The 24191-nt window shown below is 37.5% G+C and overlaps 2 protein-coding genes across 3 annotated transcripts in view; one reads left to right on the top strand and one right to left on the bottom strand.

Moving 5' to 3' along the window:
* The window catches only part of AVEN (apoptosis and caspase activation inhibitor), a 92251-nt gene extending 88218 nt beyond the window's left edge, over window positions 1–4033 (top strand). For both annotated transcript variants that reach the window (XM_084263536.1, XM_084263537.1), the window contains exons 4-6: window positions 1277–1372; window positions 2698–3058; window positions 3592–4033. In XM_084263536.1, coding sequence (XP_084119662.1) covers window positions 1277–1372; window positions 2698–3058; window positions 3592–3710 — 576 coding nt within the window. In that variant the 3' untranslated portion in view covers window positions 3711–4033. The remainder of the gene's footprint in view (window positions 1–1276; window positions 1373–2697; window positions 3059–3591) is intronic.
* Window positions 4034–4128: 95 nt separating this feature from the next.
* The window catches only part of RYR3 (ryanodine receptor 3), a gene marked incomplete at its 5' end in the record, with an annotated part of 219645 nt that continues 199582 nt past the window's right edge, over window positions 4129–24191 (bottom strand). The window contains 15 exons of the mRNA XM_084263759.1: window positions 4129–5072; window positions 5866–5917; window positions 6566–6666; window positions 6768–6832; window positions 7905–8061; window positions 9665–9799; window positions 12067–12213; window positions 13065–13125; window positions 14065–14192; window positions 14772–14814; window positions 17726–17856; window positions 18351–18548; window positions 20840–20926; window positions 21559–21727; window positions 23703–23761. Coding sequence (XP_084119885.1) covers window positions 4977–5072; window positions 5866–5917; window positions 6566–6666; window positions 6768–6832; window positions 7905–8061; window positions 9665–9799; window positions 12067–12213; window positions 13065–13125; window positions 14065–14192; window positions 14772–14814; window positions 17726–17856; window positions 18351–18548; window positions 20840–20926; window positions 21559–21727; window positions 23703–23761 — 1629 coding nt within the window. The 3' untranslated portion in view covers window positions 4129–4976. The remainder of the gene's footprint in view (window positions 5073–5865; window positions 5918–6565; window positions 6667–6767; window positions 6833–7904; window positions 8062–9664; window positions 9800–12066; window positions 12214–13064; window positions 13126–14064; window positions 14193–14771; window positions 14815–17725; window positions 17857–18350; window positions 18549–20839; window positions 20927–21558; window positions 21728–23702; window positions 23762–24191) is intronic.

Genomic DNA, 24191 nt, shown 5'->3' with positions numbered 1-24191 from the left:
TGCTTCCTCTTGCACCTAGTGTTTAGGATGCCAGTATCCAGAACGTGAGTTTCTTCATAATTGCCTTGTAAGCTTGTCATTATAGCACTTAGATGATTTGAACACATTAATTTCTGAATGGCTAAAGCCACTGTGAGCAGAGTGAAGGTGCACATTGCCAGTGGATTTCCCAAATACCCTTCTGGCTGCCAATTATGGGATTGCTCACTTCTGGAGCTGGTCCCATGCTCTCACTTATTGGGAAGGGTGCTCTGCCCCTACCAATCAGTAGTCAGTCATCCTACCTCATCCAAATTTGTTGTTTCAAACTATTTCCCCTCTTTCACTGGTCTTATGTCAGTTTGAAATAGTTTACTACACTTTTCACCATTGCCCTTCCTTTGATTTCTGATTTTAGTCGAGTCCTGGCTGAGGTGGTTTCATAGCACTATGTAATTTTTCATGTTGTGTCTGGTCTTCAGCCATTATCTCTTTTTTGTTTCACTAATTAGTTTTCACTAGTCCAGTGTAAAACAGTAAAGTTTGTGTCTTTAAGCTAGATTTAGAAGCAGCTACATTATATCAAAGATACTCAAGAAAGATGGAAAGGTGAAACTGTCACTTATTAAGATGACAGGTACTGAGGTTTCTTTTTCTCATGACTCCTTTTTTTTTTTTTGGCAGTACACTTTCTGGTCCATTTATTTTTGTAAATTTGTTTTTAATAGTGTTAGAAGTGTATGTAATTATGTTTTGTTGCTTTTGTAAGCATCAGAACGTTTTAAAGGATGGGAAAGCATAAAAAGGGACGTGTTGTTTAGGCACTAAAACCAGTAGAGCTACACACAAGCTGCAGGGTTTGATGGATTAGAAAATAGTAGCAACTTGTGAAAGAACAGCAATTCCCTCTGCACAGAAAGCCTCATGGATTAAAAGATGCTTGACCTGGAAAAGGATCGTATGAAATTGTCAACCTGCAGAACTATTTCTCACTTGGGATTTTCAAGGCTTTGCCTCAGGAGCATTCCGTTTATACCTTGATTTTAAACCTCTGACTGATCATTTGCATCATAGGTTTTTACGTGGTAGTTGAGCCAAACTGCTTTGCACATGTATAATGAATACTATAAATTCCTGTATTTCATTAGATTGTTCTACACATTCCTTAATTCCTTGGAACAGGGGAATATAATAGATTAAAGTAATTACTGGTTCTTTTTTGGTTTGAGGGTGGGTTTTTTTGGTTGGTTGGTTGTTTTTTTGATACAAGCCTACTGTGTTTTGAATTACATTTCAGTTACCTGCACTTTCTGTTGACTGCCAGTCTTTGGTCCTGGCCCTTCAGGAATTGCCTATGCACCTGAGGCTGAACATAGCTGCTGAACTTGTGCAGGTAATATAGTGAATTTTCACAAGAAAGGGCAAAATACTGTGAGTGAAACACTCTGTGCAATAATGATTACTTTAAATGTGGTCTTCAAATGTAAGTAGAATGTATTTTATAAATAAATAGATCTCTTGAGATCTATTTATTCACCAGCATGTTGCATGGTGTGTAATACAGGAGACCAATCTATCAGCGCTTCCTGTGCCTTGTGGGCTGTACACAAAATGCTTTGGTATGCAGGTATTGAAGTGTTTGACATGGAATGATCACACTGCTTTTGTGTCTGCTTCTCATGGTGTAGCAGCTGTTAAAAGTTTGCACCAAAATGTTGAATGTGCTCTCACATTCTTTCCTGTAAATAATTTGGATTGTGATTAATTCTTTTATAGATAGCTAATATCAATTTACATGTTTATTCCATGAATTACATCTGTGTTAGAGCAAAATTAAATTCTTTAAAAAAAATCCATCTGCTGAAGTGAGGAAATGTAAAACAAACACGAGCCTTACAGAAGAAGTTTTATTTCTGCATGGAGTTGTGTGAAGTGCTTCTCTGGCTGACACAGTGATGCCCTTTAAGGGGGCTCAAATATGTCTGCAGATGTGATGCCTGAGGGAACCTGCAAATGAACGTTGCTTTCAAATAAAATTTTCTTAGGAGTTGTAGTCACAGTCTTTAGCTTTTATCAGGGATAAAAAGTGTGTTATGGCATTTAATCTTTGTCTTGTCATCCTGACTGGTGATGTGGTAATCACGTACACTGTGGCGCTACTAATGCCAGGGCATCCTGATGAAAGTGGAATCTGTGTTCCATGGTTAAGTAATGAGTTGTCAGTTCTTGTTTCCCTGTTTGATAAAGGTGTGTAATTTGTTTTCTTTTTTCAAAATATAGAGCTCTATGCTATAACTTTTGCTGAATGGTTTTCAGCAGTCTGTGGCATGATTTGCTTCCAAGACTGAAATTTTGGAGGGAAGGCCTAATATGGGATAATGTTTTTAGCCACATTCTGACTTCAGTCATTCCAAAATTCAGAGTATTGATGTTAATAATTATGGAAGAAAAGTAACTCTTCAGGACGTATTTGTGGAACAATGGAACTTGGTGACTTGGCATAGAGTCTCACATTATGTAATAAGGCATTAAAGGAGCTTGTGTTTTGTGGTTGCTTCTGTAAAAATTATAAATGAGATAACTTTAGTTTACGTCTCAATTCAAGTCTGCTGAAATTCACTGAACCTCCTTAAGTGATCATATGTAAGAAATACAGTCCAAACAGAATAGTAAAAGTCAAGTTAATTGTTAGAAAGAACTATGTCCTTGCACTTCCAGGCATCGACACCCGTAGAGCTCCCACAGATGAAACCTAAGATGATTGAAGATGGCAAGAGGAGAGAGCTTCTGTTCCGACAGTCTCTGGCTCAGAGCGAAACGGCATTGGGCTCCCACCCTGTTGGTGATTCTGTTGCTCCATCAGAGCCTGGAAGTAAAAATGGTCCTAGAGCAAGTGCAGCAGAACCATTTCGGACAGCACATCCACTATCAAAGCAAGAGACTGACCATTTGGATGAAGAACTAGATCTTCTTTTAAATCTGGATGCTCCCATTGGTACAGAAGAGAGACCTGTGTCAGGTGCATTATCCCACAACATACTAGCCGAAAAAGAGTTGGAAACAGGTTGTAAGGAAAAGGGTAAGATTTCTCTTCTCTCCAGCATGCTGTTATTTAAGTTCCATTGGTCTATTTGGTGACGTTTTTGAATTCTTGGTTTGCCACTCAACAGTACTCTGCTGTCATCATCTCCATCAGAATGCACTTTGTTCATCTGGGCCTGTGTTCTGACCCATTGGTTCCTTTACAATTTTAACTCCCTGCTGAACTCAAGTTTCACCAGTGTCAGTTCATTTTAAGCAGTAAGAGAAATTCTGCAGAACAGCATTGGTCTTACAATTCTGCAAACTTTTAAAGTAAAAAAATAAATAAATGTACTGCTATTTTAGTGAGAGGAAGGTAAAATTAAGCTCTTATGGAACATAATCAGCCCTTAGTATACCATGCTAGTAGCATGCAGAAGAATTGACAGGCATTTCTGATTTCTTCTTGTAAATGCTATTGTCAAACCTTTCTTGCACCAATTTTACAAAATGAAGCTTATTATGGAAGCAAAACATACACAAAAATTTGTGTATTTCAGATTTTCGTGTCTGTTCTTTTCCCTTTTCTAGACCCTTTAAAACTAGATGTGCCTGAAGAGAAGAGTACAGCATCACAGGAGCAGCAAAGCACACCTAAAAATGTTACCGAGGAAGAGCTTGAAGATTGGCTGGACAGCATGATTTCCTGAAGCTCAAGTTTTCTTATCTGAATAATGGAATATAGCAAACATTAATTAACAAGCTGAATCTTCCTTTATATCTCATTATTTCCTTTATCCCTTCTGGTTTGTGCAGGATGCCAAATACCCGGCTTTCTCAACGGGCACCTAAATTCTGTGCCAACCAAAAATTTAGATGTGATTGAAAATTGTCTATGACTAATGTCCTTAGAAAGGTCCAACGTTTGTGATGTAATTAGGATTTTGTTTTTGCTAAAGATGCAGGCTACAACACGCCAAGAGACCAGTTACTATATTTGCTCTATGTTGTCCTTAAAAATAAAGCTACAAAAGAACAATGAGTCTGTGTGGGTTTTGTCACCATCCCCAAGCCACAGCTCCACATTGTAGAGGACTGTGAAAGAAGATAGCAAAGGTAACATCTGGTTTATAATGCTTTATTGCAGTGGGCACTTTTCATTAGAAGGAAAAAAAAAAGAAAAAGCATAATCCTAGCGCTTCTACTTGCAGGTGACCACAGAGCATTGTTTTATTTTGGCCTAAGGTTTAAATTGTATTCATTTTGATACAGTGCACGTCTTTTAACAGCAGCATCTAGTAAGCTGTTATTGAAGGTAGGATATAAACAAACTTCAAGTGCAATTTCATACAGAAGGACAGAAAAGCCATACAGTTAATGGATCTGTTCATCTAGAACACTAACATAAATAAAAAGTTTGCATAGCTATGTCTACAGAGGTTTTAAGGCACTTAATGTTTCAAGGTTGACGAAGTGTTTGAAAATGTTTTCTTTTTACCTGCTTGAAGCTTTTCAAGCTGTATCTTAATACATTCACTAGCAAATACTGGAGGGAAATCTGGGCAGCAGTTAGTTAAAATGTATTTTGTGAGGTGAGGCCTCTGATGTTCAAGTTCTTCAATGTTAAACATTGTGCAATTAAGACACCTTTTAGCCCTTTCGACGCTACTGCCAAACTCTAGGGTGTAATAATGTGGTTAAGAAGTTGCTATAATTTCAGACCATGTGGGAACTGGAAGGCATAAGTTAATCTGGCATCATTTTCTTTTTTCTAATTAAACTTCCAGCAAAAGACCTGTTCCATATGCAGGAGGTACAAAAAGCCTATGAAATAGTGTCAAGTTCTGTGTACGTTTCAGAGTTTAAAGACATTTAAAGCAAATACAAGCTGTGAAATTACACCATGAAATGAAGGTGAGTTGTTTTTTGTATACTGGATCTTAACAGTTCATGAATAAATAATTTATCTTGTGGTATTAGCCAAGTTGATCCTCATACTGTTTCCGGAAGCAGTCCCCAGCTGGGAAAAAATCCCAACATCTTTCTTGGTACATCTTCCACACAAATGACTCCTGAAATGACAATGAGTATTTATCTTAACAGACAACGTTGCAGTTAGTTAGTGCTCCAGAACCACTTTTAACAATACCCAGTACTGTGCCTTTTCTGGTGAAGACACTGAAACTCAAAGATCCTAACTCAAGACCATTTGCCCAAGTATTGTTCTGCACTCCAATCGACTGCAGGCTACTGACCTTTAAGCCCTGTTAGAAGAGCTGTGTAAGTGTAAATGTATCTGCCTAGTTCTGTCAGAGCAAACCTGCACAGGTCTGATTTTGTCTGGAAAACACTGAAGTGTGAGGGACTGTGTAGCATTAGCGTGACAGCTGCCTATTTGAGATAAGGTGTAATTAATTCCTACTTATTTTCTTATTTATTTTCACGTAGTGCCTAACACTATGAAACACACGTACATGCATCCATATACTATCTATATATACATGTATGTATCAATTTAGGCTATAAATTTAGTAGCTTAACTATTTTACTATCTTTTGGGAATGAACTGCAACTAAGTATATTTTAGGGTTTTGTTTCTGAGATAAGATGACAGTAAGATTGCTGGCAAGTGACTTCTGGCAGAGTTCAGCACTAGGCAGAATAGCACATTGCTGCAGCACACTCCCTCCCCTTTTTTTTAACATTTTCTTTCACTGGCAGAAGACTCTGGGGGAGGGTGGCATCATCGCCACTCCTCAGTGGTACATCAGTTCCACCTGGTGGCACACAGCTACAGGCTGAAGAAAGTAAAAACATTGAAAGAAAATTTTAAGGAAAAAAAAAAAAGTTTTATTTTCTACTCACCTGGCCAGTATGCTCAGTTTCATCCTTGTTAATGAGATACATTAAAAAGAACCTGAAACAAGCACATGGAGCAGGTGTTAATGCAGAAAAAGTAACATCTCTGACCTTTCCCAGGCTCAGGAATGTGTTGGACGTTGTGCCAACCAGCAGAATAATGACAGTGTTAGGCATCTAAAGTGCTATTCTGTCCTTCAACTCTTCTCCCATGAAAGTGCTATCAGATGTAAGAGCTGTAGCAGTGGAACAATATGATGTTGCACTTTCTTTGTGTCAGTGCTAGGAGCAATACCTGACTTAGGCATATGCCAAGCCCTATACGAATCGATCCAACTGCTCACCTGGGAGGAAGTTACTATGGCTACTATGCAAGAAGTTAGAGGAGTGGCAGATACTCAGGTGCAGCAAAGTTTCCAGAGGCCCATGCCATAGACCTCGTCAGCTGAGCCTGTCTCTCTCAGGTACCTGTGCTCACTGAAATGCAGAGGGCCTGAACTGGTGTGGAAGGCTGTGCACAGGGTCAGTTCATAAGTAACACAACTCTTGTTTAGTGACTTAGGAGAAGAGAGGTGACCAGAAAGGAATTAAGATGTTCCTCAGTTCTGTGGAAAGCTGTTTCAGGGTTGTCAGCTTTGTGTACACCTAAATAACCCCGGAGCTGAAAGGTTCAGGTTCTCATAATTCCAGCAGTAAATATACTTACAGATAGTTTGCCAAATTGTGTTCTTGCAAAGTATGAGTTTCAAAGCCATGTGGGGTCGTGTCAAAATAGTCATTGCCAATTCCACAAATAAAACATTTGGTCTGGAAAGACAAGTTGTGGTTACAAATGACTTTTAACTCAAAGACATTGTAGTGATCTAGATGACCAAGAGTAATGAAAACTATAGTGTGCTTACTCATACCTCCATATCTTCTCGAACTTGTTCTTGCTGGTCTCTTAATTCACCAAAAGCATCAATAATCAGACCTATTTCCAAGGGAAAAGTAGCAACACTTCAGTACTTAGCAAAGTATTTGTATTTCAAGTGGTGTCTGTCACACATCCTTCACTGTCTTTGGAGTGTAGCATATTTACTGCCTAGGTTGAATGATTCGAGTTGCAATCTATCAATTTTCAGACGTGTTTAGACTGCATTCCTAGCAGTATGAAGTTCTCTTACGTAAAAGCACGGTCTTGAGAGGGGAAAAAGGCTTTTCTGTACTTACATTTTGGTCAGTTTAAGCTTCCATAATCTCATCTGTTTTGTCGCCTTGAAAGGATTTAGTTTTAAATCTTCTCATGGAACACTCGTATCTGAACTTTTGTCTGACAAAGACAATTCTGCTAGCACTGGCTCTCCCCAGCCAGTTTGTCATACCGCTTCACATGTGAAGCATTTATTCCTCACTTCCAACATATAAATGACATGGATCATTATTGCTACTGTGGCATTCATAACTTTTTCTCAGTGTAGATGTGTTACATTTCTTTGCCACCAGATTGCCATAAACCTGTGCTTGTCCAAACGGCCTCAGGCCAGGTGCTGAACAGTGGCAGACATTGAAGAGAGGTCTCATTCTCTGTAAATCACAACTGCAAACTACCCTCTAGAGGAAGGAGGAACTGGGTATTTGGCTATGGTGACTGCCTCCATGTCATGTCCCCTTTCCGAGGGGAAAGTCTCTATTCCCCAGCCAGCTGTGGTGGTTCCACCCTAAAGGTGTGGAGAGCATCTACAGTGTTTGAATGGCTATTACGGGAAGAACAGCCATCCTGCACAGGCTGTGTCCCTGCTGGACAGCTGTCACAGTATTCATAAACACTGTAACCCTGGTACATTCTGTTTTATGTGCTTTGGTTTGCAGACTAAGGCCTGATGCATTATCTATGCATTGTTTGCATAAAATTACTACCTGCAGAATCAATGTTTGTACCAGCTCGGAAATCTGTCTTCATAGCAACACTGGTCAATTTGCCTCTAACACCAATATAGGTTAAACACCTTGCTGAACGGAAGTAAACTAAATTGTATCTGTCTCTACAAGTTAAGGGATGGTACCTTGAATTATGGCCAGTAGGATAACAATGACAAAGAAGAAAAATGTGATGTCAAAGACAATTCGATACATTTCATACGGGTCTCCAGCAGGATCCTCAATTTCATCTCCAATGCCACCCCCAGCTCTTACACCCACATACATATGGAACAGGTAACACTAAAAAAAAGGAGAGAGGAAAATTACAGATACATTTACTGTCAGTGATTCTGTTCGCTGATTTGTTTTCCTTTTTTGAAAAATTATTTTGCTCCACTAATCCCCTTCACAAGTTACAGTTACAAAGAACAGTCCGTGTCATTCCTCAGGTATCACACACTGCACCAAAGCCCCATTACTGTCTTACTGAGATTACAGCTTCCAGTACACTTACTTACTAAGAGGGGAAGTCAGCATCAGCTGTTAACCTCCCCTCATGCCCTATGTTGTACTTACAGACTGACTCTTTGGAGGCATTATTCTTCTGTTTGTTACTGTGTTCAACTATATTCTCCCCTATAGAATATCTGTATTACCTCCCAAGGTTCTAGCTTTCTCTGAGTAAGGAGAGGATATCTTTTAAATTGTTGTAATGGAGTTTAGAAGCATTGGCAAATATTGCCATGAAATAAACAGTGTGGCATATATTTACAACAGGTAGATCTGTCTGTGTTTGTTTAGGTGAATGCTTGGTTTCATGTACTGTGAATTATTCATACAGCCTGTGTTCAGTTCAATGCAGAAGAAATCATTTTACGAAAACATTGCTGTGTGCTATGCTTTTTGAACATCGAAGTTTTCCTGGAAAAATCTTTAAAAACCTGGCTAATTAAGCTATGTAAGTGTATGAGAACAGAATCTTCTGGTGGAGTGATGTGCTACCAATGTTCCTGCATGAATCAGCTACAGAATCTTGCAAACCACCTTCAGTCACATGATGTAGGTTAAAACCAATGGAAGTCCCCTGAGCCCAGCCAGTGCTCTGAAGTCACATTAGACAGCAATACTGGTGTTAAATAATCATCATTAGACCTGAAAAATCTGGTCATTCCTAAGCAAACACTAACCAGAACTATAAATCCATTTTTCTGATGCAACTTTCCTGTTGACATAAGACATTGGTACCAGTTTAATCGTATTAAAAAATGTAACTTGGAATTGATTTACCTTACTTAGTAGAGGGTTTAAAATGTTCTTCATTTTTCCAATTCCTCCTACACCTAGTGTATGACCAGACCACTGTATCCAGCTTGAATAAGTTTTCATTTTCATCTGCTCACCCTTGACTTCTTCATGACTAAATTACTGACTGCAAGCATTTTGGAGCACTGTTTTATGACTGGTGCTAATAACACCATATACATCATACTGTCCAAGTAAGGATAGGGGGAGCTTGCACGCCTGCAAATGTTGGGAACACGTTGGTCTTTTTTGTGCTGCAACAACAAACACAGCTACTTTTTGCAGGGCTGGCCAGTTTGTCATGAGATGTCTTCCATATACATTAAGGAACTCCAGCAAATCACAACCACAGTATTCTGGAGAAAAATCTAGAATACCTTCCTATACTGGCTAGTGTCATCTGTCTACTGTTGAGTTTAGAGCGCTGGCGAATCCGGAGGGGATTCCATGACCACTCATTCTTTCAAAATGACATGCAGCAAGTGGACTTAACCCAAGGATTTAACAACAGAAACATCCCCCCTTCCTTCTCATTTTATCTTAAGTATCCATTTGAAAATTCAGGGTGAAATTTGAAGCTTGCTAGTGATGTTTTACTTACTGTCATCATATCATCACATTTCATGTCTGGTTCATCTTCATCTTCGCTTTTGTTGTAGAATTTGCGGAAGAAGTTGAACGCCACAACTGTGTAAAGATACACCACTACAGCAAGGAGTCCCACAGTAAGCACAAGCTGTATATGGAGACATGACATGAAAGGGGGTTTCAATTTCATTCTGTCAGAAGAGATATGCTAGCTCAGAGCATTGCCTCAAGTACTGCAAAGCTGTCATACCTATCCCAGCAAGGGAACTAAAGATAGCAGTTACAATAGCTTTAAGGTATGCCTGTTGCTTGGATCAGCGTAGATGTCTTTTACTGGATATATATTGAAAAATAAATGTTAAAAACCAAAACCTTTTAGTTAATTTGATAAATAATTTCAACTGGGGCTTACTATAACTTCTTAGCAGAGTCTATTTTCTGTTCCAAAGCTGCTTAGCGAAGCCACCTATAAAGTGGTGTCCTGGTTTCAGCTGAGATAGAGTTGTGGCATATGTTTTGGGTTTTTTTCACACTAGCCAGTGTAGTGCTGTGTTTTGGATTTAGTATGAGAATAATATTGACAACACACTGATGTTTTCAGTTGTTGCTATGTAGGTGTAGTCCTTACACAAAGTCAAGGACTTTTCAGCTTCCCACTCCATGCCAGGTACACAAGAAGCTGGGAGAGCACAGCCAGGACAGCTGACCAGCCTGGCCAAAGGCATGTGCCCTACCATGTAATGTCATGCTCTGGATATAAGTGGGGAAGCGAGCTGGGAGGGGGGATTGCTGCTCAGAAAGAGACAACTGGGTGTTGGATTCTTCTATTTTCATTTTGCATGTGGCAAACAATTGTATTTGTGCATCACATGCATTATTACTGTTACTGTTATTATTATCATTATTATTCTTACTAATATGACTATTATTAATTTCCCTTGTTATCCTAATAAACTGTCTTTATCTCAACCCATGAGTTTGTGTTTCCATTCTCCTCCCCATCCCCTTGAAGGGAGAGGGGTGAGCAAGCAGCTGTGTGGTGCTCAGTCAACCACAACAAGTGGATAGAAAATTTTTTAGATAACCAAAAAGTAATTTACAGGTCCTGCATCTACGCAAATAAAATCCATGTTTAGCATTTGGTGAGACTAGGTTATGTTGTTGTTTCTGGCATTTGAAGATGCAGCTCTGGGGAGGAGTTCCTTAAAGTTACGTATTTTAAAAAGTGCAATGATTGGTATTAGTCTTAAAGAAACGTAGGAGTATTGAACAATGAGCAGACTGGCAGTTTATCACCTCCTGCAGATTTGTAAAGCTCTCAAAGCAAACATTTAGATTGAAAAATCTGTAGCTGTCTTTCAGTGTTCAAATGTACTAGCAAGAAAAGCAGCAGGATTAGAAAAACTAATCTTTGCTGTTAAGAATGTATACTAAAAGCTGTGGTCTTGACACGGTTTTGCCAATTATGCTGAGTTTTGAGTATTACATTTAGGGAAAAACCTCATAAAGAATATTTACTGATCGTTAAATTACAAGTAAATATGCTTCAGTTATCCCAGAGGAAAAGGAAGGGCATAAACCCAGAGATTGCATTTGTTTGTGCAATGATACTGAAACTTTCTCCTATGTACTGTTCTAGAAGATTCCTTTCTTGATAAGGGAAGAAACTTCCATTGGCCAATTTCTGCTGAAAGAAAGGATTAAGCAAACACAAAAGATGTATCAGAGTTAAGCTAAGGGGATACTCTTTTCCTTCTTCCAAAGCGTTACGTGGTTTAAATATTTTGACATGTCTAACAGGGTGCACAAGAGGGTTTAGACTATTGCTTACTGCTTATTGTGTGTTGGTGGAAGGCTTGTTTTTGTTGGTGTGACAGCGAGGGACACAGAACTCCAGAGATCAGAGAATGATTCCCTGCATAAGTTTCAATAATTCGTTTTGGAAGTAGACTTTATTAATCTAATTTTTTTCAGATTATATAAATATGGGGTGCAGAATGCCCACATCTGCAACCACCTTCTAACTAGCCAGGTATTGAAATCTCCACACCCCGCTCATTCTCACTGCTGTCGCAAAGGAGAGGTTGTGAATTCTTATCAGTTATCACCCATCAGTTCATCACAAAGCACAGAGAAGGAGCTGGTTGGGTGATAATTTGTATTCTTGTATTTTTCTAAAGCGATGCCTTTTTTCCTTGTGTACAAAACTATCAGCACTCTGTGGGCATAGATTATTATAATTTCATAGGATTCAACACGTAACGCGTGCTGCAGAGGACACAATAGGCTCTATTCTTTAGTCCAGTCATGATCAAAACAGATCCTACATGCCACTATTTCCTCAGTACCACAAGGTTTTTTTCCAGCACTCTTACAGAACACATTTGCTTCTACACCGTTGTATGCAGCACTCACCTGTTTGCCGTTGTGAGTGACTGAAGACAGAATGGTTCTCAGTGTTTTGAAACCCATAGCAATATCCAGCAGATGGGCAGCAAAGAAGAAGTTGTTGTAGTGCCCCAGGATAGACATAGTCGTGTACCAAGCCAAGTACAGAAAGGACTGCGGAGGAAGTGGCAGAACATTAGCAGGTGCTCATACCCATTACTGGACACTGAATACAGCTTGCTTTTAGTCACTCAAATGATGAGGTAAAGTAATGCTCTCATGACCTGATTTGATTGCAGTCTGAATGCAGTACCTCTATTTAACATGTTCAAGAAACTGTCTTACTTGGCCTCTTACCATCTCTGCTGCTAAACTCCTGTTTAAGGACCATTTATTGCTTAGTTATGTTAATGAGACCCCTACCTTTACATATTTAAATGCAGTCTTTAGCATATATGCATCAAAATCCCCATCCATAAAACTGATTTGGTTGGGGAGCTTATTACACAGCACTTTAAATATTAATACTGATTCTGGAGGGGAGAAGATGCATCGTATTATTCCTGAGACACCGCTCTGTTTAACCAAGACAAGCAGAAAACCTAAGAACACAGCTTATTCTTTAACAAGTGGTGAACCCGAAGCCACTTTGACATGAAAGCTGTTAGTGCCCAATGAATTTAGACAACTTCAGTTGATTCCTTGGCTGCCTTGTTTGTTTGGGAATGCTCAAAAGGACACATACAGAGGATTCATAAAAAAAAGGAATTTTAATATAGGCATGGTCCTTTCGAAGAGAGAAAAGAATTAACCAACTATGTCAAACAGATGATTCAAGACTAAAACAAGGATAACTTTCCATAGACTGTCCATAGACATTTTCTACAAGACAAGACAGAAACCTCATTTTAAAATTACCCTGTAATGCAATATGTGTGTTTTTTTAAAAGAAAAGCAAATAGTGGAAAACATACAATCATGTTTAGAGCAAATCGAAGCATGTTCTTCTAGACTACGATACTCACATTATCAGTGAAGACAACTCCAAGCTTCCAAATGTGGTACTTTGTGTCAATGGAGCTTAACCTAGGGCATACAAAATTTTTGAAAGGCATTAATGTCAAAATGAAGCATTAATTCTGTATGTATAAACAACAAGCTAGGTCGGGCACTTCACACCTGTTTGCTGAAAGTGGTGATACACATTAGCTGTTTGAGTAATGTAGGTGCTTCATTTTTCAGAGAGTACTAATCAACTCCAAGCACCTTCATACATAGTTCATAATCCATTGAAACCTGTGGAACAGTTTCAGCAGGAGAGATGCTGTGGCCCTTCCAGGCTTAAAAATATTAAAGTGTGTCTTAAAATAGTGAAGCGTGGAACTGGTATTCTCGAGTTCTATAGAGGAATCTTGTGTCCAGGGTAAAATGTTGCCAAAATTGCCAGGAGAAAAGGTAATGCCTTCTGCAATGTTCTAAATATTTTATTAGCCATTAGATGACAAAAATAGAAATTCTTTTTTGTAGTGTGCCCTAAGTATTGAGGAGGCCAAACTATTGTGGGGGCCGAAATCATCTGGGACTTGGATACTTTGAAAATCTCATTTTCACGGACGGATTTCACTGTTTGTCAAAAAATCTTTGATTTTTTCCAGATACCTGGCAATTATCTAGATATTTGTTATTAATACCTTTCCTCTCCTTTGGTTTATAAACTAATTCTGTTGCAATATCTAAAGAACCTTTAAGTGCTGCACTGATGATTGTTTAAAATGAGAGAGTAGAGCACTGTATCAGTCAGCATCAACTCGTGATTATTTTTTCCCTTGCTTTTATAACGCAGGTATGAGCATGTTTTAGAAGAAGCAAAAAGCTTTTCTTTTACTTCCATGCTAGAACGACTTCTCCATTTGTATTCCCCATGCTGAGGAAAACATGGCTACCATTCAATATTAAATCACATGTTATCTTTGATTGTGAAGTTATGCCAACACATAATTTGTCTGTGAAGTTCAGAAGACATACCACGACACAAGAGATGCCTCTTCTGGTTTGCTTTCTTCCACTGGACTAAAATCAAGGGCACTTTTGTCCAAACCCAAAAGTTCTGCTATACGCTCTGCTCCATATAAGTCTCCGTACTTGTTAATAACCTAAAAAAGGAAGAAGAGAAGCTTTTTCTCAGAGAAAGACCTGGGTGACATTCACCCTACTTTAAACCAATAGATTGCAGATATTTAAAAAAAAATAAATAGATCTTTCACAATTAACACCACCAGAACAGTCAGAACTCCCAGGAAGCCAGGCGGGGGAAGCATAAAAAAAGAAAACCAGAAGCATTAAAGGCTATTATCTGCAAGCTTATGTATAATTTGCCGTCATTTAAGCTGGCATGTTTTTCTTGTTTTAGGGGGATGAGGGGGCTTTGTATCCTAAAGATGACAATGACTGTAAATTAGACCTGCGTGGCTGATTGACAGCACAAAGTTACTTCCAAAGCCGGAGTCTGGGAAGGAAATCACAGCCTTCTGTCTCCCTCCCTCCTCACACCTACGCTGCAGCTGCCTGCTCACCGAGACATTTACCACAACAATGAGTTCTATAAAACAAGTTTTAGTTCTCGATTATTCGTATATTTATGTGTACAGAAGTGTATTACACGTAGATATCCAAATTAAGTGACTACTAGACTGTTGTTATGACTAGCATAGTAAAAATCTAAAAACCCCTACCTTCCTTTTTACAAATTTGTCCCAGTAATTGTTCGGAAAGGACCTAAAGGCAAAGATATTTCAAGTTATTTAACTTGTTAGAGCAGTGACAAAACAACCAGAAAACAGAACATACCATGCCCCAAATCCCTGCAGACTCTGGTACAACTTCATTCACTCACACGCTGGACTTAGAAAGGCAAGAACAATTCCTTTTCAGCAGCTCTTACTAATCACCATTCACTGCAATATACTTTTCTCCCCTCTTCTTTTCCACATCCACACCTCCCATTGGCTAACTATTATTATCTAATGAGCTTAACAACTCCCTAATAGCAGAGTAGTCACTGTAATATCATTCATCTCCTAAATAAATACTTTATTGCTCCTAGCCATAAAATTAATACAATAATTTTCAGAGGAAAATACCTGAGCTCCCTGGATTACATTTCAAATAAAGGCTGGACATTTGGGAACCAGTGGAAAGTTTGCCAACATAATATGTTTGCCAACATATTATTATTTTTTTTTTCTTTTTTTTAGTATTTTAAAACCCCAGAAAGCTTTAAAGTTCATTTTGCAAAGACAGAGCTTAGTGGCACTCTTGTTGTCAGGTGTCTCACATAGGTGTTACCAGATCTGGCATCCCAGAAAAAGACAAGGTAAAAAACATCGATAATTCTAAAGCTGCCCAACAGTTCAGCTAAAGAGCATTTTGCATCATCTGCGCCTGGGCCACTGTGACCACACTGCAATTGAAAGAAAAGCTCTTGTATGTACAAAAGAGAAAGAAATGAAGCAGTAAATCTTAAATGTCAGAGTATCTTTACTGAGAATTCCCTGCTTTTTTTCCAGAGTAGTGAGCAACCATGATAAGTAACCAGTTTTATCCAGGGGAGATCTTACAATGGACACTACAGCTTTGGCCTGCAAGAGAAAAGATAGTGTCCTCTCTTATGAGTGAAATTTCCCTGTTACTGATGATAAAAATACTGCTCTTGAACTGTCTGATGACTAGCAATGCCCAAGATTTCCTCATTCTGAGTTTTGAAGAATGCCACTTAGGAGGAAACCATGTGAAATCTAAACTTTTCATTTCCCCATTTCCTGGATGTAACATTGTATTAAGAAAATATGCAGGAAGATAAAAATTAAAACTGCTTAAATGAAAGGATAGTGCTGGTAAAATAAAGCAAGTGCTAGCATTGAAAGAATGAGATTCCAAAACACTCTTCTGTTGGGATGTGAACCGACTCTCCCAACTACTATTAAGTGCTTGGTTCTATATATATTTTTTGAATCAAAGTTCTGAATGAAATTACCCCAGATAAATGCAAATGGTTCCAGGGACTCAGGCGGTATATTGTGGTCCAGTGCTCTATATTACGTCTTTCCTTGATTACTGAGATGTTGTTAAGCAAAGTATGTCTCTAATGTAGCCAGCTTCCATCTAACTCTTTTACCACACACGTGTTGCATTTGTCAGGGTACCTCTTTTGCCCCCTCCCCCCACCCCCATATATAGAGATCATAATTCAGCATATAAACAGCACTGCATTTATCCTGATTGGTGCAATACCTGCACTAAACCTTGAGAGTCAGTTCGCATCAGAGGGAAGGATTAGTCTGCTTAAATTAGCCTTAATCTTTTATTTGACTTCAGTAGATAGTGCAAGATTCTGAGACCAGGCTGTACAGCATGTCTTAGGGGATAAGCTGTCAATATCTGTCATTAATTCATGCTTGCTTTTGCTAAGGATAAACTTCCTGGATGTCTAGATAGCTTGCTATCGATAGTTAAAGAATCAGGCTGGAAATTAAGCAAGCTCTCCACTTTCCCAATTACCTTCTATTGTAACTTTAATAATATGTGCTAGTCTATATTTCTAACTGATATTGAAGAAAGATGTCTTAAAATTCAGGTGTAGGAAAAGAAAGCAGTCAAGATTTTCTCATATTTCAAGCATTCTAAATTTAATGAAAGTATTCAGGGCATTATGATTATTTATAATGTACAAAAACTGAATATGACCAATAATACGTGTTTTGGCTATTTGCTAGCATACTGTTGATTATTTTTGCTGGCTTTTTTTAAAATCAAGTACTTACTTATGCCTGCAAATGTTAGCCACAACTACTTTGTGACTCATAAATAACTTGATATGTCTGTGTTCTTTTCTAACTTTCTGTTACTGTTCTTAAACTATTTTACTATTAGGGAAAGACAGGAATAAGCCTAGATATATTAGTATGAAAATGTGATTCTAATGGTTTTGCAAGAGTAAATTCTGAAAAAGAGCTTGTAGACAAGGCGTTATTTTAAGAGAATTGACTTGCTGTATTTCTCCATGTCACTCCTACAGACTGCTGCAGCTTACCAATAGGTTTCTTTTACTTGCCCACATTTGTACCATTCACATATAGAAGAGCTGGTGAGTCTCCTAGAATCAGTATGTGACTGGTACAGTATTTGCTAATACATACAACATGACAGTAATTCCTGTTAGACTTGCTCACCCTCTGGGATTGCTATTTTACACTAGATCTGCTTCTCTTGTCCTATACAAATTTCACTGGCAAGAAGTGGGAAAGAAAGGCAGGAGAATACGGCTGTACAATATGAATGTGAAATTGAGTCACTGAAAAGGATGGAAGTTATCCTTTTAAAACTTTGTCAGTAGTGACTGATACATGTGAAATGTCTCAGAGAGAGCTTGTGAGGTAAGATGCAGAAACCTTACAAACCTTAGAAAAATTAAAAGGGGGAAAATACGTTACGACCATTTTAATTAAATAAAGAGATAATACAGGATTTGACAATAGAATCTACTACTGTAGCATCCAATCTAAGGTGAAAAATGCCTTTCTTTTAGATCAGCTAGTTGTGCTGTAGATACAGAAAGTTCTAGATAAATGGCTTAATGAGCTATAATGTTTATAAACCATTCAGCTATAACCATTATAATTTTACATACGGAGTGTTTATAACCAGGCGATCCCATTGTCCTTTAATATCATCTTCAGATGGCTGCTCAGTTATGTATAGTCCATCAAATTCCAGCTTCCTAGCTACCTCCTTTTCTCTCTTGAATACAACCAGGGGGACCTATGAAATGACAGTGGATATCTTTGTCATTGCTTTCATAGAAACCATGATATCCACCTACAGTGTTAAATACCCTTTAGAATACTATGTAAGACCAAACATCACAGTAGCACCTCCCACAAGCAGATCAATACGTAGCTAGTCTCCAAGCAGTGGCCACCTTGGAAGACAAGCTTCCCCCTCCCAGCTTTTACTGATGAGCATAATGTTATATGGTATGGAATATTCCTTTGGTCTGTTCAGGTCCCAGATGTGCCCCCTTATAACTTCTTGCCAGCTCACAGCCTGCTTGCTGGGGGATGCACAGAGTGGGTAAAGCGAAGGGAAGCTCTGCCAGACTGAGAACATGAGGAAAACACCTACGTATTGAATAGTGAGAATTTGTAACCCACTAAGTAAAAGTAAGTATTCCAATATTAGCTCCAAAAGTCACTTTGGGATGTGGCCAAAGTTCTTTAACACATAATAGATTAGTAATAAGATTCAGAACTTGCCTTTAAGCAATAGTATCCAATCACACAGACAAAAGAGATGATAGTATGAATAACTGCCAGTGCTCTGAGAGCAGGTGCCATGTAACCTGTACTTTCCTCTAAAACAAAAAACACCATGCCCTCCTCTTCTTCCTCTTCGTCAAAAGAGTTCCACAGATTAGAGTCTTCCTCTACTTCATCAAGTGGCTCTTCTGTCACCTGGGAGAAATTTAAGCACATTCAAAATACACAAGAAACTTAAAAGATTTTCCTTTACTATAATAAGAATCTAGATTTGCAAAGCCTGCTAATGGGAAGATGATGGGGCATTAGCTTTGAACAGTAACATCCTTCATTTTCATGGTATAAGTCTCCACATTATCTCATGTCACTGAAAAGAATCCAGAAAAAGCAGGTACAGACACATGGCAGTTTACAAATGCTCCTTTAAAAATGCCAAAGCAAACCCAAGACAAACAAAGAAAAAGTTATGTAGAAATGTTTGCTTGGAAGAACCAAGCAATGACATGGTTCCATAATATGTCTGAATTTAGGGTTTGTTTTGTAGCCTACATTTCTCCTGATTACTAGAGTCTAGAAAGAAACAAAGTTCTCATATTCTCAACTTGTACATTGTCCATAATTTTTTATTTCATGGCTTAGTTTAGAGCTTACAAATTAATACAGTATTTAATTAGTATTTTATAAATACCCCAAAGCCATAAAGCTGACATCCTGCCCAAAATTCTTCCAGTGACATTAAAAACCTGACCTTTAAAAGTAAAAGCTCTAAGTACCCTTCTTTTGACAGCTTTATCAGAAAGCTGAAGTCCTGTTCAGTCCTGTTCAGCTCCCACTGACCCTTTCCTATCTATGACAGATGGACTTGTACTGATAAAGACAATCTTTTGTCCTTGCTCTGCAACAGAAAGGGTTGTTGGCTGACCCACAGGCCCATGGCAGAAGAGAGCGGGGAGAAAAGGGCTGGCATAGACAGAAGCAGACTTCTGCATACACCTTTGACATCCATCTTCTGTGACCTCATGGGATGGAAAGAGAGAGGCAGGAAGCAAACCTGAAATAACCCTGATGGTCCTTCTCCTGGAATGGTACACAAAAAATCTACCCAGATTCTGAGAGTCTTTTGTGTCTTCACATTCCTTATTTTCAAGGCTATGGCTTTGCTCTAAGATCTGCTTTACAAGATGATACTTGAGATCAGGGTTCAGTTACTTCTACAGCTGCTTTTGTCTTCTCTGAAGTCTTTGGTTGTGAAAAACAGAATTAGAAAATGTAATATGAGATTCATCAGCTTCTTGCAGCTTGCACCCTATGGCTAGAAGGGGAAAATCAAAACATGCCAGATTCCAGGATAAATATAAATAAGGACTTTTCTTACAGGCTTAAAGTCTGCAGGAAATGGGGAAAAAAACTGAGGCTTCTATGGATGGGAGTTCTCTATAGTGAATTCTACTCTTTTTCATGGACAACGTTTGTGAAGATACAGGAATAAAATTAGCGAAGGCTGCTGAAGATGTTCTATTTCATTTCATTGGGTTACACACCAGAATCTGATTCAGGTAAAACCCTAAGATCAATTTTAAAGTATGGATGTATAACCTTTTTCATCAGTGACAGAAAAAAAGAGCTGTAGCCTACTATCAAAAGGTTTCTCTTGCTTTATATTTCTTCTGTCCATATCAATCAACTAAAGTTCCAATGCCAGTATAGAAGTATTTTCATTTCATCACAACCACCGATATGGTAGTTGTGATGAAAATGACAACTGGAGCAAGTATGAAAACTGCTTTATATTCTCACATTTGAACACAGAATGGGGAAAAAAATATATTTTATGTTCATTAGAGATTAGTAAATAAATGAAAAAATAGGAAGACAGAAATCAAGTAAAGCAAGCACTCCCTCCAAAATGCTAAACCCTAGACCTGAAAGGCATGAAAAAAATTATGAACAAATTTAGTGTAAGTGAAATATATGAGCTCCTCTAGTTAAATTAAGACATTAATCTGATTCTGTAATTGAGTATAAACTATTCCCCAGTCAAAAATGAACTTAGTCAGTATTGTTCTTCTTCAGTCAGGTGAACTGAAGTCTCTCAGTATCTTTAAAACAAATGAGAGAAAAAAATACTACGTTTTTGGCATTCGAGTCATTTTAGTTGGATTTCAAATTTCTCATGACAAGATTAACAATCCAAGCAATAACAGTCTTATGTGAGTAAATTTAAAAATGCCTAGAAACACAAGCTCAACTATACAGGATGAATGAAATAAATCTCTTCATTCAGCTTGAGGAAAATAAAAACACTATGTTTAGTATCACAAATTTTAGTTCCAAATTTTAAAATATTAACTACTTCATATCTAAAAACTTTAGTTTGTTTTTTAAGGGCTTGTAATAATGGTTTTACTAAACAAGCCTTGAAACTATCATTAAATATTCTTCTGGAGGTAACACAAAAACATTTAAAGAACACTGCATAATCTTACCTTGTAAAATAGAAGAATAAAGTTGATGGCAAATGCAACAAATAGAGCAAGAAACCTTAAGTTATAAAAATTTCTTGCCAGATAGTGCTGAAAGTAAAAAAAATAAAAATTAGAAGTAGCCTGTATCTGATATCAAGATAAGGAAAAGCAAGCAGCAAGGTTTCTACAGAAGTAAGTACATAACTGCGTTTCCTTCATACAGCAGGTAAAATGAGCAAGGGCATTTCTTGGCAGAATATATTACATTTCATGGTAAGTAGCTTGAAAAATAAGGGGCTTAAAATTGCAACAGGGAAGACTGAAATAGAGTATTAAGTAAAAGTTTCTAGAAAGAAGCCTGGAAAAGGAAGCTGGAATACTGGAATAAACCTTTGAGAATTTTTCAGAGTGTCCATAATTTGATGTTTTTAAGACTCAAGAAAAATCTTACAGAAAACAGAATTATAGGTTCTAGAAATAAGATTATGAAATACAGGGAGCTCCTAAGAAGCAACTCAAAAGGTTAATCTGTCGTGTTACACCAAGATACGAAAAATTACATGCACAAACACTTCATTTATATAACTTTATGAAGTATCACAAGACTCCATACAGCCAGTCATTTGGAAACTCATGGTGATGGTCCTTTTATGATAACATTTCCTCCTTCAGTATCAAACAAGCGTTCTATATTGCATAAATAAAAATTCAACAACTAAAAGTATATAAGAAAAACTCACAAGCATTTTTGTTTGATAAATTTCCAAAGCTTTGAAGAAGTTGGCCATAACAGCTTCTGGTTTCTCAATTTTTTGTCCATGCCTTCGCTTCTTTTTCTTCATTTTTCCCTCTTCTAGCTGCTCGGATTGTACTTCTTTTGCTTTATCTTGTTTCTCACCATCTTCCATGCTAGAAGAAAGGTTATCTAAACAAAAATACCCAGCCAAACTTCTGTATGGTAAATGCATTCATTTAGAAGGAATTCTAAATCAGAAAGTTTGGCTTTGAAAAAGAAAAAATATTGCAAGTATAAAACTTGAGGTAGACACTAAACCCAGTGTAAAAAAAAAAAAAGTGACCTTCGTTTCAAATGATAAGTAAGAATAGAGTTGTTGAGAGGAGATCAAAAGAGTAAAAACCCAAAAACCTGGCAGACGTCACTGCACCAAGTGTGGATAATGTTTCCCAAAACCAGTGCCGTACATATATACTCAATACAAGCAACATCAAAATTTTAAGAGTTCATGTGTACTTTCTTGGGCCTGGGGTTGAAGAAGACAAATAAAGCTTTATGGGATTTGATTCACAATACCATAATTAATCATAAAATTAATTCTTTTCAGTCAAAACAATCACTTTTTATGGGAATGAATGAATGAATAAGCAATAACAAGGAAGGAAGGCTGCTTCAGAAGATCACACCTGACAAGTTATGTAGAAGATGACAATCATTCCTTCTGCACCACTGAATTGCCTTGATGAAAATTATCAACATTGTGTGTAGCAACAGGGGAATATAGTTACTAAACTTTAAAAAAAAAAGGGAGGCAAACAAATATTAGACAAATCTAATATTAGCCAACTTAATACTACATTGTAAATATGGTCTAGATAATAAAAGTTTCTGGAACTGCTTATTTTGAAGTTACTGTCTTCATACCAAGTAACATTCATCAACAGGTTCTTTGGATACATTATACCAATAGAACCTCCAAAAAAACCACAGAAGAGTTTAAGCGAGATTTTTAATTACCAGATGTGTTCTAAACAATGAAAAAAATATGCTTAACATCCCAACAGGGACTGATGAGCAAGACAAATCATATCAAAACAATTCTGTGACAATAAAATGCAAGGAGGGTACTTTGTAATTGAAAAGGTATGTTTGAGGAAAGGTTGCAGACAGGAAATTATGAACCTCTATATATAGTGGCTATGGCATACTTTTGTGAGGTAACAGAAAACACTGAAAGAACCCCCAACCAAACAGAGAAGAAAACCTTTAAATGGGTGAGCACATATAAACATACATAAACATTTGTATACACACACATATAAACATATATATACTGAAGTGGAAAAAGGGAAAGTTTCAGACAAGCTCTGCAAAATATATCCACTCCTTAAATATTGACTCTGATGGTACACTTGAAAAAAATTAACTTTAGCAGATAAATGAGACTGAAATAAACATTTTAAACATGGAGAAAACCAGAAAACAAACAAAAAGATGCATGGCTTTTGAATATGTAAGAATCTCTAGGAGATCTTTTGTTTGTGTATATTAATATTTTAAGTGTATTCATCATATTGCAAACCTACACTGTGTCTGCAGGTCCAGAAAGACAGTATGACTCTTAAAAGTGGGATACAGGTAAAGCAAGGTAAGCAGTTTCAAAGTTGTTTATAAGGCAGTCCTATCTAGGATGACTGGACGAAGGACTGTATCTGCTGTCAAGTTTACAACTTGAGAACAGATAAAACAGCAATAATGAAAATTTTTGGGTTAGTCAAATCTTGTGTTTCAATTATCAACTCTTGTTGCCTGAAAATTATAAGTGTAAGTGTAGGGAAAGTGTAAGTAGCATAATGACCAGTTGCAGGTGTTTTTTCCAGACTGGTTCTCCTTTTTAAAGATAGCCGCGGGAATTTTTTAAAAGACAATGGCCACAGATTTATATTGCCAAGGGCCACAAAAATTAAATTACTATTTTGTTGCTCAATGAGACGGTCTGCCACCTCCTAGGGACTGTGCTGCTTTTTCAAAATACTGCTGAGACAAAGTGCTTTGAATACTGAGCATTGCTTAGATTCTTTCTGGCCAAACGACTTGGCATTACAAAATAACAAGGAATTAAACAGGAATTGTGTAAAAATAACTTACTCAGCCTTCTCAGCTTCTGCTTTTCTTTCTGTTTCAGCTTCTTTTGCAATGTCTGATATCTGCAAAAAGTATTTTAACTGTCAAAATTGATCCATTGAAATAAAACTTTGTTAACTTCAGCTACTGTTTTTCTAAGAAATTACCCACTATACTTTTTGCCATTTTGCACTTTTAAATTGCTAGATTTTTTAAAATAGATACCTCAGACTAGTTTTTAGCAGTAAGAAATGAAGAAATTCTTCTTTTTTGGTATAGTATTATTAATACTGTAACTAGCCCAGTTGACAGAACAACTGAAAGTAGTTCTAGATGATTATCAGACAAATTATGTTACTAGTTGAGAAGGAAGATAATTACATCCAGATCATACCCCAATACACAGATCATTCACAAAGATTTAATGCAGTTAGTGGAAAATGAGCATCAGTTCGTCCCATTCCAAGTATGAAATGAGGAAAAATAGATCAAAAATCTGAAAAAGATATATGT

The sequence above is a fragment of the Gallinula chloropus genome (assembly GCF_964237585.1).
Source record: "Gallinula chloropus genome assembly, chromosome: 4".
Taxonomy (NCBI): Eukaryota; Metazoa; Chordata; class Aves; order Gruiformes; family Rallidae; genus Gallinula; species Gallinula chloropus.
The sequence above is the reverse complement of the archived record's forward strand: the minus strand, read 5'-3'. Positions and strand labels throughout refer to the sequence as shown.